This window comes from Elephas maximus, chromosome 11 (assembly GCF_024166365.1).
Source record: "Elephas maximus indicus isolate mEleMax1 chromosome 11, mEleMax1 primary haplotype, whole genome shotgun sequence".
NCBI lineage: Eukaryota > Metazoa > Chordata > Mammalia > Proboscidea > Elephantidae > Elephas > Elephas maximus.
The window spans coordinates 95,772,136-95,788,344 of record NC_064829.1 but is presented as its reverse complement, the minus strand read 5'-3'; the positions used below and the strand labels follow the sequence as shown (position 1 = coordinate 95,788,344).

Here is a 16,209-nt window from a genome sequence, read left to right as displayed (position 1 = left end):
CCAGGAACTGATGAAGAAGTCCAAGCTACACTGAAGGCATTGACAAAAAACAGAGTTCCAGAAATTGATGGAATACCAATTGAGATGTTTCAACAATTGGATGCAGTGCTGGAAGTGCTTACTCACCTATGCAAAGAAATTTGGAAGACAGCTACCTGGCCAAATGACTGGAACTGATTCACATTTATGCCTATTCCCAAGAAAGGTGATCCGATTGAACATGAAATAATCAAACAATATCATGAATATCAATCACACGCAAGTACAGTTTTGCTGAAGATCATTCAAAGCAAATGCAGCATATCGACGGGAACTGCCAGATATTCAAGCTAGGTTCTGAAGAGGACGCAGAACCAGGGTTATCATTGCTGATGTCAGATGGATCCTGGCTGAAAGCAGAGGGTACCAGGAAGATGTTTACCTGTGTTTTATTGACTGCAGAAGGCATCCAACTGTGTGGATCATAGCAAATTTATGGATAACATTGGGAAGAATGAGAATTCCAGGACATTTAGTTGTACTTATGAGCAACCTGTACATAGATGAACAGGCAGCCATTCAAACAGAACAAGGGGATACTGCATGATTTAAAGACAGAAAAGGTGTGCATCAGGGTTGTATCCTTTCATCATGGTTATTCAATCTGTATGTGTGCTGAGCAAATAATCCAAGAATCTGGAGTATATGAAGAAGAATGGGGCTTCAGGGTTGTAGGAAGACTCATTAACAACCTGTGTTATGCAGATGACACAACCTTGTTTGCTGAAAGTTTAGAGAACTTGAAGCACTTACTGATGAAGATCAAAGACCACAGCCTTAAGTACGGATTATATGTCAACATAAAGAAGACAAAAATCTTCACAACTGGACCAATAAGCAACATCATGACAATCGGAGAAAAAATTAGATTTAAGGATTTCATTTTACTGGGATCCATAATCGACTCCCATGGAAGCAGCAGTCAAGAAATGAAATGACACGTTGCAAAGCTATCACCTTGAAGACTGGACTATGGGATAGAAAATGATACTGGTGAAGAATGAACTTCTCGGATCAAGTAGACACATGAGACTCTGTGGGCTGCTCCTGTCTGGAGGGGAGATGAAAGGGTAAAGGCTCTCAGAAGCTGGCTGAATTGACAGGAAAATAGAGAGTGGAGAGAAGGAGTCTGCTGTCTTATTAGGGGGAGAGCAACTAGGAGTATATAGCAAGGTGTATATGAATTTTTGTATGAGAGACTGACTTGATTTGTAAACTTTCACTTAAAACACAATAAAAAAAAAATCTTCCTCTGCATTCAGTCGGGTTCTGGTCAGCTCATCTGTAGCCATCCAAGCTAGGTCACAATGAGTAGCCCTTCTCTCTCTCTCCCTCTCATCCCTAGCCACCTTGGGCTTGGTCAGTGGGCTCCACCTGTAAATTCAGGAGTCCACACAACTCCCTTCACTTCTGACCAGCCAGCTCTTTCTCTCTGCCTGTCATCTTTATCTCCCAAGGGCTAGTGCCAGTGAAAAGTGTTGAAATTTAGCCTGTTTCTTTGCTGATACACTAACCCCACTTCCACTCATTAGTGGGCCCAGGTGGTCACCTGAAGTGAGCATATTAAGCTGTCTACTCACCTGCTCCCTTTAACTTCCATTCCTGGAATGGGGTTCTTTGTGATGGGCACTACCTTTTCCTTCCTCCATGCATCCAAAGTCAAACTGCTTGCTCAAAATTTAGAATGCAAAGCAGTCACTTTTTCTTTTTCCTCAGGTCCTTAAAACACAAATCTCCTGTTCTCTTAGAAGTTCGGGGTGGTTCTGTGTATCTTTTCGAATTCTGAGTCTGGGTGGGGCTCAGGTTTTTTTTAGTCTTAAACCCCAACACAGGTCTCCAACCTTCAAAGCAACAACCTGTGCTATCCTCAGGCAAATCCTAATCCTTCTTTTGGCACATACAATCAAATATTAGGTGAGGGCAGAGTTAAATTCTGTCTGTAATCTATAACATCCAATATTCATTTCTACCATACATTTAGGTCTGGTTTCCAACACCAGGTAGGAGAAACATTCAATATCCAGAGTACATGCAAATAAATACATAACCCTTTTTAAAACTTGCCATTTGCATCTTTTCCACCCCTTGACTATCTTCCCATTCATATGCATATGGCCTTAGGCCTCTGGCTGAGTGGGACTAGTAGACCCTGGACCTCTACCAATCACCCCAATTATCTGGCTTGGCATTTGCCTCATGCCACTTTTCTTCCCTCAGCTGCAGCATAACCTTCCTTTCAGCCATTATAGGTAACAATAACCAAAGTAACCATCTAAGAATCAAGAGTTTACTTGAAAAGCTTACTAAATTTCAATTTCAAAAGAGATGGCTGGGTTTCAGGGACAGAGACTCTCTCCTGAACTGATATCCGTTGATCTCAGTAAAAGTTGGAGAGCAGGTTTCAATCAATCAGGCTCAGATTAGCTAATGGTTGAGCTTCTGAATTTATCGCATCTCTTCTCATTATAAGGTTCTTGGAGTCATTTGCTTTTTTTGGAATCAGAATAGTCTGTCTATATGCATATAGAATAACTGCTCAGAATAAACTTTATGTGCAAAATTATTTTGAGTTTTATTATTTTCAACCCTGGCTACTGAATGGGAGGAGGTTAAGGTATACAGAAGAGAGGATGAAACGAGTATTTTAAGTCCTGAATGTACTATGGTTATTGAATATTTCTCTATCTCATGTTGTAGTGTCCGAATTGACTCCATGGCAATGGGTTGTGGTTTGTTGTAATGTTGTAAAGAGGAGCCCAGGTTGCCCAGTGGTTAAGCATTCCGCCGCTAAACATAAGGTCAGCAGTTTGAATCCACCAGCTCTTCCTTGGTGACCCTATGCGGCGGTTCTACTCTGTCCTAAAGGGTCGCTATGAGTCGGAATCAACTGGATTCCCGCCGTCCCCCACCTTTTTTTCAAAAACTGGCCCCTTTTTTTTTGGTTCGTACGGCTAGTTTTCAAATATGGCCGCCTCCAGTCAGACGCTACAAGAGGGCGCAGACATATTATTCTGTAAGTCGACTCCAGATTTGCGGTTTTCTCTGCTCTTTCAAAAGTCCCCGACCCTCGCGGGCTACCGTAGGCGACCAAGAGTTCTACGCGAAGGGTGGCGAAGTGGGACTCTCACGGAAGTAAGTGCATATTTTCAGAACTTCGGTTCATTCAGGAGAAAAACAGGTCAGTGTGTGTTTTTGTTTTGTCCTTGAAACAGGGCGAGGTGGTGTGTGGACGTGGTGTCGTGAGGACAAATGGAGTTCCTGAGAGGAGCGCAGGGGTTTAAATGCTTCGGGGGGAGCATGTGGGAGTCCGGTGCTTTAGGGGTCAGAGATGGGGTGAGCACTTTTGTACAGAGATTAACGCTGTCCAGACTGAGGGTACGGGGTCTTTGTGCATCACTCTCTTTGTAAGAGGTGCAAGTGGTATTTACGGTGAATGCGTTGTCTGGTTCGGGTTCGGGGTTTAATGTGGGGCTCTGAAGTTGGAACCGGGGTATGGACAACATACGGGTTGCCTGGACCAGATTTCTCATTAATCAGGGCGTGAGGGTGGTCAGTGTCTGTGTGGCAGAGGCTCGTCTGGCTTGAAGTTTTGGAAGCCCCAAATCCCAGGAACCTCAGCTACTGTTCCAGAAGGCATTATATTCTCCTGGCAGTAGTTCAAAAACCTTGGCTTATGTAATCACATGTTTTCTCCTCTCATCCACCAGTCGGCTAACTACTGTCTAAAGAACTAATCCAGCACGCCGGCCATCGATCTAGAGCTGCTTTTGTGCTGCAGAAGTATAGTTCAGTCGTTGTGTGGGAGATCTTATGGCCTGCAAAGCGTCACGTACATGCACACTTTCTACTTTGCTGACAGACTGTCTATTTTGTTTATTCATCCTCTGGCAAGGTGAACCATATCCCAATTTATTAGTAAGTCTTTATGTGTCCAGTTACCGTTGGTAAGGTTAGTAATGGCGTGCAGATGAGTCTGGATATGTGGACAAATTCCACCCATGTGTGTTTGTAAAAATGCTCGACTATTAGAAAATGTTGATTTTATCTGTGTCATTTCTCCCATTAATTCCTTACATTTCTTACGTGTGCCACTTCTGTTTATCTTTTATTAATTGATTATGGATTGAATTGTGTCCCCCCAAAATACGTGTTGTAAATCCTAACCTCTATGCCTGTGGTTATAATCCCATTTGGGAACAGATTGTCTTTGCTGTGTTAATGAGGTAGGATTAGTGTAGGGTATATTTAGAGTCATTCTCTTTTGATATGTAAAAGTGATTAAACAAGCAAAAGTAACAGAGATGGCAAAAGAGAGATGACAAGCTGCATGAACATCACCCAGGGGCAGAAGCTCAAAAGAGACAAGGATCTTCCTCCAGTGCCAACAGAGACAGAAAGCCTTCCCCTAGAGCCAGCACCCTGAATTTGGACTTCTAATCTTCTAAACTGTGAGAAAATAAATATCTGTTCTTTAAAGTCATCTACTTATGGTATTTTTGTTATAGCAGCAGTGGATAAGTAAGACTGAATTTGGTACCGAAGGAGTGAGGTGCTGCTGTAATAAATACCTACAATGTGGAGGTGGTTTTAGAATTGGGTAATGGGTGCAGGCTGGAACAGATTTAAGGTGCCTAATAATAAAATAAAATAAAATTTTTTTTTTTTTTTTAAATAATAAAAGCCTAGATTACTTTGGAGAGACAGTTGATAGAATCATGGATGTCAAAGGCAGTTCTGGTGAAGGCTCAGAGGGAAATGAGGAGAGCTATAGAGAAAACCTCTATTATCTTAGAGTATACATATGGCACCAGCAAGAAACTGTTGCTAGGAATATGAATGTTAAATATGCTTCTGCTGAGGCCTTAAAAGAAAACAATAAACAGGTGCAGTGTGATGGGTCACTTTTGTGTGGCATTTCTTCCCATGGTCTTGTAACTCCCACCAAGCGATTGAGCGGGACTGTGCAGATGTGGTGATTGTGGCCCACCAAAGGGATTGGTCAGTTTTGCTATCCTGCTTGGTTTGAAGTGAGCCATCTGAGAGATGTAAAGCAGAGGTTCCCATCACCACCAAGGAAGAACAGCCAGGAGCTAGCACATCCTTTGGACCTGGGATCCCTGCACTGAGAAGCTCCTGAAACCAGGAAACAGAGAAAGAACTATAACCCTGACGGTAACAAGAAGCAGGTGCAGACATGTGACAGCAGAGACCTGGCAGCAGAAGATGGCGTGGATGGCTTCCCAGCCCCTGGGAGAGAGAGCTGAGTGTCTTTGGGCAGAGGCTGTGGGCCAGGGAGATGCGTGGCAGGGAGCACAGCTTGGAAGAGGCTGTCCTGATGGAAGAACTGTGTCCTGAATGTTCCTGAGCCTGAATTGTAACCTGTTACTTCCCTAACAAAGCACATAACCGTGAGTATAATCTGTGAGTACTGTGTGGCCATTGAAATGAATTATCGAACCCAGCAGAGAAGTAGTGCTGTCGGAGGGTCGGTTACTGTTAAAACTGGTAAAGAGATGGAGAGAGGAGGCATGTCTGACCTCCACCTCATGGGAATCAGCCTTGGGCTGTTGATCTTGATTCTCTCTCACACTTGTGAAGTTAGAGGTCAGACACCGTGCCCAAGTCATTTTTACAAGATATAACTGGACAATAGAGAAACTGCGATGCTTTTCATGCAGTGCAAAGAACTTGTCTGAATTATGTTCAGATGTTTGGTGGAATGTAGAACTTTTAAGTGATAAACGTGGCTATCTGGCTGATGAGATTTCTAAGCAAGATCTTAATGAGGCTGCGTGGTTTCTCCTTGCCAGTTATAGTAAAATGTGAGAGGAAAATGATGGACTTAAAAATAAACTGTGCAAAATAAAAATAAAATTTAAAATTTGAAAAACTCTTTTGTACAAACTAAGGATACGTGTCCTAGAATGTTCACCAGGGACATGGCTACACTGTATTTTGTTAAAGACATTAAGCCTGAACTCATGGATCTTACCAACTATCACAGCTAAAAACACATCAGTTTAGACTGAAACGGACAGAAAAAGGATGAAAGGAAAGAATACTGTCTGCTTCCTGGATTTCTACAGGCAGGAAACAGGCCAAAGGAGCTGCATGTGTTGTTCTCCAAGGAAAGAAAAAGACCATCCTTGTAGCAGCATGAAAATAACCAGAACTGTTGGGAGGAGTACTCCAAGCAGGCTCTTCTTGGTTTCAAAGGGTGGGTCCATAGCCTCCTAGGTTTCAGACTGGGATCTTCACCAATTGGGTTCTGGAGCATGGGGCTACCATTAAGGCGTGCCAGTGGATGGTGCCACCACCGAAAGCTGAGGAGGTGGTGCTGCCATGCCCAAGGGAGAGAGGACTGACACCTGCTGGGGGCAAGGGGATGGGGAGATAAATAAATTCTTTTACAAGGGTCAGTGCAAAGTTGGTTCCTTTGAGACGAGGTTAAATATTTCCCAAATGTTGAACTTTTTCATTTGCTGTACCACTGGATCATCTCCAACATCAGCTGTTGCTCCTCCCATCAGCACTCTCACTTCCATATTTGGGTTCTGTAATTAACTGAAACATCTCACAGAACTCACGAACCATATCAAGAAAAGGAGTCACACCATTGTGGAGGCTGCTAAAGCCCAAATCCATGGGTCAGGCATAGGCTTCCTGTTACTCATGTAGCTTCAGAGGCTGATGAACCCTAATTAGCAAGCCAGACGACAGGCTGCTGGCTCACAAGGCTGCAAAAGCTGGCAAAACAGATCAGAAGATAAAGTGCTGCCCCATGGGGCTGCAGAAGCTGGTGAATCCCAGAATCTGCAGGTCAGATGGTAGGCTCTTGGCCCAAGTCCCAAGAGTGAGACATCAGACAATGATGAGCTGGATGTGGGATCCAGATGCACAGAGCTAGAGAGCCCTGCCAGAGCACCCACATATATATTGCAGCCCACACCCCAGGGAAGGACATACCGAGTAAAGGTTGGACTTGAGTCACGCCATCCTGCAAGGCTGTGACTCAAGATACACCGCACACTAATCCTGCTTCATTGACCATAGCCATTAGGATTTACAAGACAGGAAATGAAGGGTAATTACATTAGATCACAAAATGGAGGATAGCCACACAATACTGGGAATTGTGGCCTAGCTGAGCCAACATGCAACACCAACCACCACGCCTCATTAGAGTTCCATATACCTTATTTGCATGGGCCCATCAGATCATTATTTGGGAGTCACAAAGGCTGTGGCTAGTAGAAAAAAAATAGAAGGGCTATATTAAGAAATTCACTACACTGCAGGGTGCTACACAAATGCTGCTATCTAAAGTTGAGGAGACAGAATTGCCATCCCGGAGGTCCTGGAAGGCACAGCTGATGCCTAAGGCTGAGGGGCCTCTATCCAGAATACAAAGGGCTTGGCTTACACCCAGAGTCTAGAGGGCAGGGCTGTTGCCCAGATGTTCTCAGAGAAGAGAGGATTATTTTCAAGCCTTGAAAGCTAATGTAATCTGTTCTGCAGAGTTTTGAACTTGCCTGGTGTACTTTATCCCTTCTTTTCTTCCAGTTTCTCCCATTTGTAATGGAAATGCCTACGTTGTATCTGTTCCACCATTGTACTTTGGGAACAGATAACTTGTACTCTAGATTTTACAGGCTCACACGTGAAAAGGAATTTTGCCCCAGGATGGAATATGCCTAAAGTCTCATCCATATTTGATTTGGATGATTCAGAAGATTGGATTTTGACTTGGAGTTGATTTAAGGCTTTTGCAGTGATGTGATGGGTGAATTATTTTGCAGGTGGGAAGAACATAAATTTTGGGGAGCGAGAGAGTGGAATGTTATGGATTGAATTGTTTTCCCACAAAATGTGTGTTGTAAATCCTAACCTTTATGCCTATGGTTATAATCCCATTTGGGAACAAGTTGTTTTTGTTAATGAAACAAGATTAGTGTAGGGTGTATGTCGAGGCAATCTCCTGAGTTATAAAAGAGGGGAAATGCAGACTAGCAAGCAGTGATGGGGAAGAGAGATTCCAAGCCACATGACGATCATCCAGGAACAGAAGCTCGAAGGAGACAAGGGCCTTCCTCCAGAGCCGACAGAGAGAGAGCTTTCCCCTAGAGTTGGCACCTTGAATGGACTTCTGTCCTCCTAAACTGTGGACAATAAATTTTTGTTTGTTAAAGCTGCCCTCTTGTGGTATTTGTGGTATAATAGCAGTAGATACCCAAGACACCGTTTCATTAAGAATGTGCATTTTATTGTTCTTACCAAAGCATCTGTCAGCTTGTTGTACTTTCGGGACTTTCGTTTTGCTGTGATTCTGGAAACTATGCCACCGGTATTCAAATACCAGCAGGGTCACCGATTGTGGACAGATTTGAGCTGAGCTTCCAGAGTAAGACAGACTAGGAAGAAGGGCCTGGCGGTCTATGTCTGAAAAGAATTAACCAGTGAAAATCTTATGAATAGCAGCGGAACACTGTCTGATAAAGTGCTGGAAGATGAGTCCCTCAGGTTGCAAAGCACTCAACGTGACTGGGGAAGAGCTGCCTCCTCAAAGTAGAGTCGACCTTAATGATGTGGATGGATTCAAGCTTTCAGAATGTTCATTTCCTGATGTGATGTGACTGAAAATGAGAAGAGACATCTTCTAACATCCATTAATAATCGGAACGTGGAACATACGAAGTATGAACCTAGGGAAATTGAAAATTGTCAAAAATGAAATGGAACACATAAGCATTGATAACGTAGGCATTAGTGAGCTGAAATGGACTGATATAGGCCACTTTGAATCAGAAAATCATATGGTATACTATGCTGGAAATGACAACTTGAAGAAGAATGGCATTGCATTCATTGTCAGAAAACACATTCCAAGATTTATCCTAAAGTACAGTGCTGTCCATGATAGGATGATATCCATATGCCTACAAGGAAGACCAGTTAATACGACTGTTGCTCTAATTTATGCACCGTACACATAGGCCAGTGAGGAAGAAACTGAAGATTTTTACCAACTTCTGCAGTTTGAAATTGATCAAACATACAATCAACATGCATTGATTGTTGCTGGTGATTAGAATGTGAAAGTTGGAAACAAAGAAGGATCAGTAATTGGAAAATATGGGCTTGGTGAAAGAAAAGATGCCAGAGATTGCATGATACAATTTTGCAAGACCAGTGACTTCTTCATTGCAAACACCTTTTTCCACCAACATAAACAGGGACTATACGCGTGGACTTTGCCAGATTGAATATGCAGGAATCAAATTAGTTAAATCTGTGGAAAGAGACCATGGAAAAGCTCAATATCATCAGTCAGAACAAGGCCAGAGGGCGACTGCAGAACAGACCATCAATTGCTCATATGCAAATTTAAGTTGAAGCTGAAGTAAATTAGAACAAGTCCATGAGAGACAAAGTACGACATTGAGTATATCCCACCTAAATTTAGAGACCACCTTAAAAATAGATTTCACGCATTGGACACTGACGACTGAAGACCAGGAGAATTGTGGAATGACATCAAGGACATCATACGTGAAGAAAGGAAGAGGTCATTAAAAAGCAGGAAAGAAAGAAAAGACTAAAATGGGTGTCAGAAGAGACTCTGAAACTTGCTTTTCAACATTGAGTAGCTAAAGCAAATGGAAGAAATGATGCCCTGGGATTGACTGCTCTTTTAAACCTAGCACTAGGGCAAAACGGACCAATTCCTTTGTTAGGGTTTCATACACCTTATTTGTATGCCCACACCCCTAGAAGGGTGCCATGCACCTCATTTACGTTATTAACAACCTGTGTAATCCCCTTGATGGGCCATGAGCACCTCATCTGCATTGTCCTCCCCTGTCCGTTTGGTGGGAGTTACAAAGACTATGGCTGCGAGGGCCATAGTAAGTAATTTACTGCACCACACACCCCTACAGGGTGCCAGGCACTGTCTTTGCATTATTTGCAAGGTGTCCAATCCTCTTGATGGGGTGAAAGGAACTTATTTGCATATCCCTACCCAAACATTGGTGAGACTTAAAAGACTTCAGCTAAAAAGGCCATATGGAAATGATCTGTCACACTGCATCAGTTACTGCAAATGACGCTGCTTTGAAATATTAGTACGTGTCTTGTGGTTCAAATGTGCACTGTTACGGGGGATTAAAACTCAGGCTTAAGTTGTTATTTCAAAGTGGAAGTATAACTTCAACCTAATGGATGATGCCTAAATGTTTTCTAAAGTGGTTGTACAGCTTTGCAGTTCCCCCAGCAGAGTACTCTTCAGTTTATAGTTAGTGCTTTATGTGGCGTGTTTAAAATATGTTTCCAGACCCTACTGTAAACTTTTACCTGTTTATTAAAACTTCCTTGATTTGTCATTGTCGTTGACAGTCACACTTGATGACGAATTGCTAGTTTTGTATGTTGAGAGATAGGGATCAAGGTTTTTATTTTTTCCAGTGTATATCTGATTGTTCAAGTACCATTTTTTGAAAAGATATCTTTTACCATTATCTCTGCAAATTTCAAATCTTAGGTTTTTATTACCCGTGGGTGTAAAATGTTCTGAGTCACCAGATAAAGGAACAGTCAACAGTACTGGGGGATGCGTGTTACGGAGAGTGCCAGGAGCAGTAACAGCATTTGGACCTAGAGGTGATGTGCCACTCACATTGAATTTTCCCTTCAGCCTGCAGGTCTTGGCCCCCGAGCAACAAGAGAATCATTGGAGGGAAGAAGGAAGAGGTTACAGGACTTGAGTATTGTCATTTTTGGGAACACCCTTGATGGGAGACTGAAATTTCTGAGCAGACATTACAGCTGATCCAGAAAACACAAAGACAAAGCATCCCAGTTGCTGGCAATGTCTCAAAGAAATGTCACCAAGAAAATGGTGATGGCCCAGGTGACTTTGGTTTGTTTTATGCTTTTCTTTGTTCCTTAATGGATTTGCAGAGGCCTGTAAAATATCAGTTCGGTTCATCTGAAAAGTATTAATTTGGAAAAGTAGAAGCTAGATAGAAATAAACTTAGATTTTCACTTCAGCTTCCAACAATGTAGAATCAGGAATATATTGTTCATGGTATTAACACTAAATTATTTACGTTTAACATGACATGTGACTGAGGATTCCCTGAATTACGTTAGCTGTCAACTTGCATTTAATATTTCTCTGGCCAATCCAAGAGAATCATTATAATATAAGTGCTATGCCCAGTTTCTGAGAAGAAAGAAGATATGCTCCTTAGGGGACGTCAGTATGCCATGAGACTTGTCTGAGTGAGTTTCTTTGATGTTTCTTCCTGGAGGTGAGTTTGTGGACATTGTCATGAACAGCATCATTCTCACGTTGTTAGGTGCTGCCGAGTTGGTTCTGACTCATAGTGACCCTGTGTACAACAGAAGGAAACAGTGCTCAGTCCTGCACCATCTTCATAATTGTTGTTATGCTTGAGCCCATTGTCGCAGCCACTGCGTCAGTCCATCCCGTTGAGGTTCTTCCCCTTTTTCGCCGACCCTTTACCAAGCATGATGTCCTTCTCCAGGGACTGATCCCTCCTGATAACATGTCCAGTGTGTGAGACATAGTCTCACCGTCCTTGCTTTTAAGGAGCATTCTGGTTGTAACATTCTCATAAATGCTTGTAAAGTGGAACAAGTAGTAAAGTAATATTAAGACAACGGGCAGCTTTCAACCTTCTCTACCTTCAGGGGTAGGAGAAAGAATCAACATCAATCCAAGGCTGATACCTATGAGGTAGAGGTCAAACATACCTGCACCCTCCAACCTTTTTACCAATTTTGACAGCAGCCACCCCTCCATGACATTCTCTACTTCCAGGCTGAGTTTGATAATTTGTTGCACTGACCACATAGAACTCAATGACTGTACTTATGGAGTTTATTAGGGAAGTAACAGGTTATAACTGGGGATCAGAATCACGGGGCTGTAACTCAGGAGCAGGATCAGGAAGCACGTAGACAAAGTCTTCCTTCTTCAGCACAGGACAGCTTTTTCTGTGTCTTATCTTCCATCCAGGGCTCCTTTCAGCCCCATGATGGCAGTTTCCTCTCAGCATCCTTAGGACAGGCTCCACTCAGCCCCCATAGGACAGGCTCCCTCTCTTGGGCCTCAGCCCTCTGCCTGGCCTCTGCTCAGTCAAGTGTTACAAAGGTATTTACCTCTGCCTAAAAATGTCTGGAGGCATCCCACTCTGCCAGCAAGCCTTCTGCTGGAAGGCGCTCGGCTCTCTTGCTCCAAGGGTTGGCACTCCCACTTTAGCTGCCAGTTGACATGCCTACTGTATCCACATTGCTCCGTGGGCCGGGAAACTCACCGCACCTTGTAGAACCAGTGTTCTGGTTCTGCTACCACCATTTCTTTGACACTGGACTCTGCTGTACTTACCACTGTTCCCAGGCATCTCTTCCCTAATATTACACCTCTCTTGTCTCCTGGGTCTAGGAGGTTCTTAGCACAGGGACCCTGGGTCAAAAGGAAGCACTCCTGACCTGGTTCTTGTTGGTAGTGAGGCCTCCTCTTTTGCTTTTGAGATGAGCTCATTTTAAGCCTAGTGGGATGGCAAAACTGACTAATCCCCTTGTTAGGGTTTTATACACCTTATTTGCATGGTCCCACACCCACAGGGTTTCCGTGCATCTTATTTGCATTATTAGCAGACTGTCCAGTCTCCTTGGTGGGCCACAAGCACCTTATTTGCATAGTCCTGTTTAATCATTTTGTGGAAATCACAAAGTCTATATATGGCTAAACCCACTGCCATCGAGTTAATTCCGACTCATAGCAACCCTGTAGAGAAAAGTAGAAGTGCTTTTAGAGTTTCCAAGGCTGTAAGTCTTTATGGAAGGAGACTGGTGCATCTTGCTCCCACAGAGCAGTTGGTCAGTTCCAGCCACTGACCTTTTGGTTACCAGTCGAGTGATTAACCACTGCACTACCAGGGTTCCTTAGACTGTGGCTAGAAGGGCCATATTAAGTAATTCACTGCAATGCAAGTATTAACATCAGAACCTGTCTAACTTAAGGGGGGATAATGACCCAGATCAGCTAATTGCTAGCTAGCTAATTGCTATTTTTTTTTTTTTTTTTTTACCACTTTTGACACCAGCCATCCATTCCATGACACTCTCTACTTCTCTCCTGGGCGTGATTATTTGTTGCAATGGCCACAAAGAACTTGCAGACCATTTACAGGGAAGTGGTTTACTAAGGAACAGGGTAACTTGGGCTCAGGATCAACCGGCTATAACTCAGGAATCACGATCAGGAACCACATAGGCAAAAACTTTCTTCTTCAATGCAGGACAGCTCTCTCAGCTTCTCTCTACCATGCAGGCCTCCTCTAAGCCCCATGAGTACAGGCTCCTCATGGCCCCCTCAGGAGAGACTCCTCTTGGCCCTGCAGCCTGTCCCCCCTGACACTGCCACAGGACCCCTTCCAGGTCTGTCAGTGACAGCACTGCTGCCGGGTCCTTTCTAGGCTCTTTGCCACTGACGCTGCTACAAGACCCCTTCTGAGCCTCTTCCTGTCTTCAGGGTTAGTCTTTGTTCCATGTTACTACTGTTTTAGGAGGTTCCTTACCTCCGCTCTCTCTGCTTCTCTCTTGTCTTTTCTTATTTCTGCTTCCTGTTTGTTTTTTGAAAACTGTAGAGTTGGCTGCATACATACAGAAACTCTTTGTCATTTTTCAAGTCACAGCCCTTTGCAGAGGGCCATGAAGGGACCAATTCCCTCTTGGTAGGACATAGATACTTCATTTGCATAGTCTGTAATCACTTCCTTTGCATAGTATATTAATCAATCCTGCAAGATGCATATACCAGTGTCAGGGTAGGCTGCAGCCCAGGAACAGACAAAAAGTATCAACCCATGGTGTTTACAGTTTATCCAAGAAATGTAACAAATCCTCTAGGGTAGAAAACTAGGGCAAAGGTAACTCCTCAGGGCTTAGGGACAAGATTCTTTCTAGACTTTTCAAAGCACCAAGGTAAAAGCCCACATAAAGAAGGTCATTTCACTACACGTAGACATTCTCACTCTATCTGTGTTTACTAACCACTCCTTTATATTTTCTCTCTACTACATTTAAGGTAATTTCTTTAATCGTACATTACAGTTGACTGTCTCTTTAGTGTATTTGTGTGGTGAAATGATTTCCTTTTTGTGGTCTTTTGCCTTGGTTCTTTGGAAACCCCAGATGTTTTGAGTCTTTTGTCCAGCTTGATTCCCGTTTCCTGGGTTGAGTTGTAAACAACTTGGTTTGATGGTTTCTACCTGGCCCTGGGCTGAAACCTGCCATGTGATTGGTATGCACCTTGCAGAGATTGGTCAGTAGACTATGCAATGAGTTAAGTTGTAGCCCAGCCATACCTACTATGCAAATGAGGTATCTAAGGACCACCAAGAGGGATTGGTCAGTTCATAGCCTTGCCTTGAAATTGACAAGGAGTTTATAGGTACAAGCAGCCAGCCCTACAGTGGCTTGTCAAACAGAAAGAAGTAAGAAGAGAAGCCCCAGGAAGAAGCCAAAGGAATAAAGCAGAAAGAAGAAGCAGAGAGAGAAGGGAGGCAAGGAACCTCCAAAAAGACACTGGTCAAGGTCTGTAACACTGAAGACAATGAGAGGCCCAGCAGCAGAGCCAGTGGAGACAGGCCCAGAAGGGGCCCAGTGGCAGAGCTGGTGGAGACAGAGAGCAGGGCCAAGAGGAGCATCTCCTGAGTGGACTGTGAGAATCCTATCCACAAAGGGCTGAGAGGAGTCTGTCCTCAGGAGGCTGAGAAAAGCTGAGAGAGCTGTTGTGTACTGAACCTGTCATTGCAACCAGCCATCAGACCCATACTGGGGAATCAGCAGAACTTGACCAAGGCACAGTCATCGAATCTTCACAGACACATCCAGACTCCCTGAGGAGCTGAGTTACTGGGCTGAGGGCTGGAGACCATGGTCTGGGGGGACATCTAGCTCAATTGTCGTAACATAGTTCATGAAGAAAATATTCTACATCTGACTGTGGTAAGTAGCATCTGGGGTTTTAAAAGCCTGCGAGTAGCTATCAAAGATATTTCTACTGGTCTCATCCTGGCTGGAGCAAAGGAGAATAAAGAAAACAAAAGACACAGGGAAAGATTAGTCCTAAAGGATTAATGGACTGCAACTACCACAACCTCTGCCATACTGAGCCTAGAACAACTAGATGGTGCCTGGCTACCACCACCAACTGCTCTACAGAGATCAAAAAAGAGATTGCCAGACAGAATGGGAGAAAAATGTAGAACAGACTTCATATTCACAAAAAGAAAACAAACTTGCTGATTTGACAGAGACTGGAGAAACCCTGAGAGTATGGTCCCTGGGCACCCTTTTAACGCAGTACTGAAGTCACCCCCGAGGTTCATCCTTCAGCCAAAGATTGGACAGGTTTATAGGGCAAAGAGTAACATATGTGAGGAATGTGCTTCATATTTCAATCATGTATACAAGACTAATGGGCACACCAGCCCAAAAGCAAAGATGAAGGCAGGAAGGGACAGGAAAGCTGAACAAATGGAGGAAGGCAACCTGGGGTGAAAAAAGTTGACAAATCGCAGGATTGGCAACCAATGTCGTAAAATAACGGGTATTAATTGTTTAATGAGAAGCTAGTTATTAGCCCTGTAAACTTTTACCTGAAGCACAAGGAAAATAAAAACCATCAAACCCAGAAAAGAAGTAGGGAGAGCTGTGGGAAGGATGGCTGGTGTCAGAATTGGTAAAAGATTGAAAGGTGAAGGTATACCTGGCCTCTACCTCATACTGATCAACTCGGGCAGATTCTAATCATTATCATCCTCAAAGTTAGACAGGTTCTGACATTACCGATACTGCTACTGCTTCTAGTCCCATTTCACAATATGTCATTAAGTTGTCTGTTAATATGTATTCATGTGTATTTATGTAGTATTTGCATGTCTCTGTATGTGTGTACAAATATGTTTGTAGCTTACGAAGACATTTCTACAGCAACACATTATAGAAAATTCTCATTTCATAAGTGAGTAGATTATGGAATGCAAAAATTTAGAATAGTTTATTTTGCTTTTTCTATAAGATATTAAAGAAAAACCCAGGTATATATATGCAGCAGCCTTCATAGCGGAATGAGA

The 16,209-nt window shown here is 43.3% G+C and overlaps 1 protein-coding gene across 1 annotated transcript in view; it reads left to right on the top strand.

The window, feature by feature from the left end:
• The first annotated feature begins 2,559 nt into the window (after positions 1-2,559).
• Positions 2,560-16,209, top strand: part of LOC126086048 (zinc finger protein 432-like) — a 24,753-nt gene continuing 11,103 nt past the window's right edge. Inside the window, exon 1 of the mRNA XM_049902068.1 lies at positions 2,560-10,948. Coding sequence (XP_049758025.1) covers positions 10,907-10,948 — 42 coding nt within the window. The 5' untranslated portion in view covers positions 2,560-10,906. The remainder of the gene's footprint in view (positions 10,949-16,209) is intronic.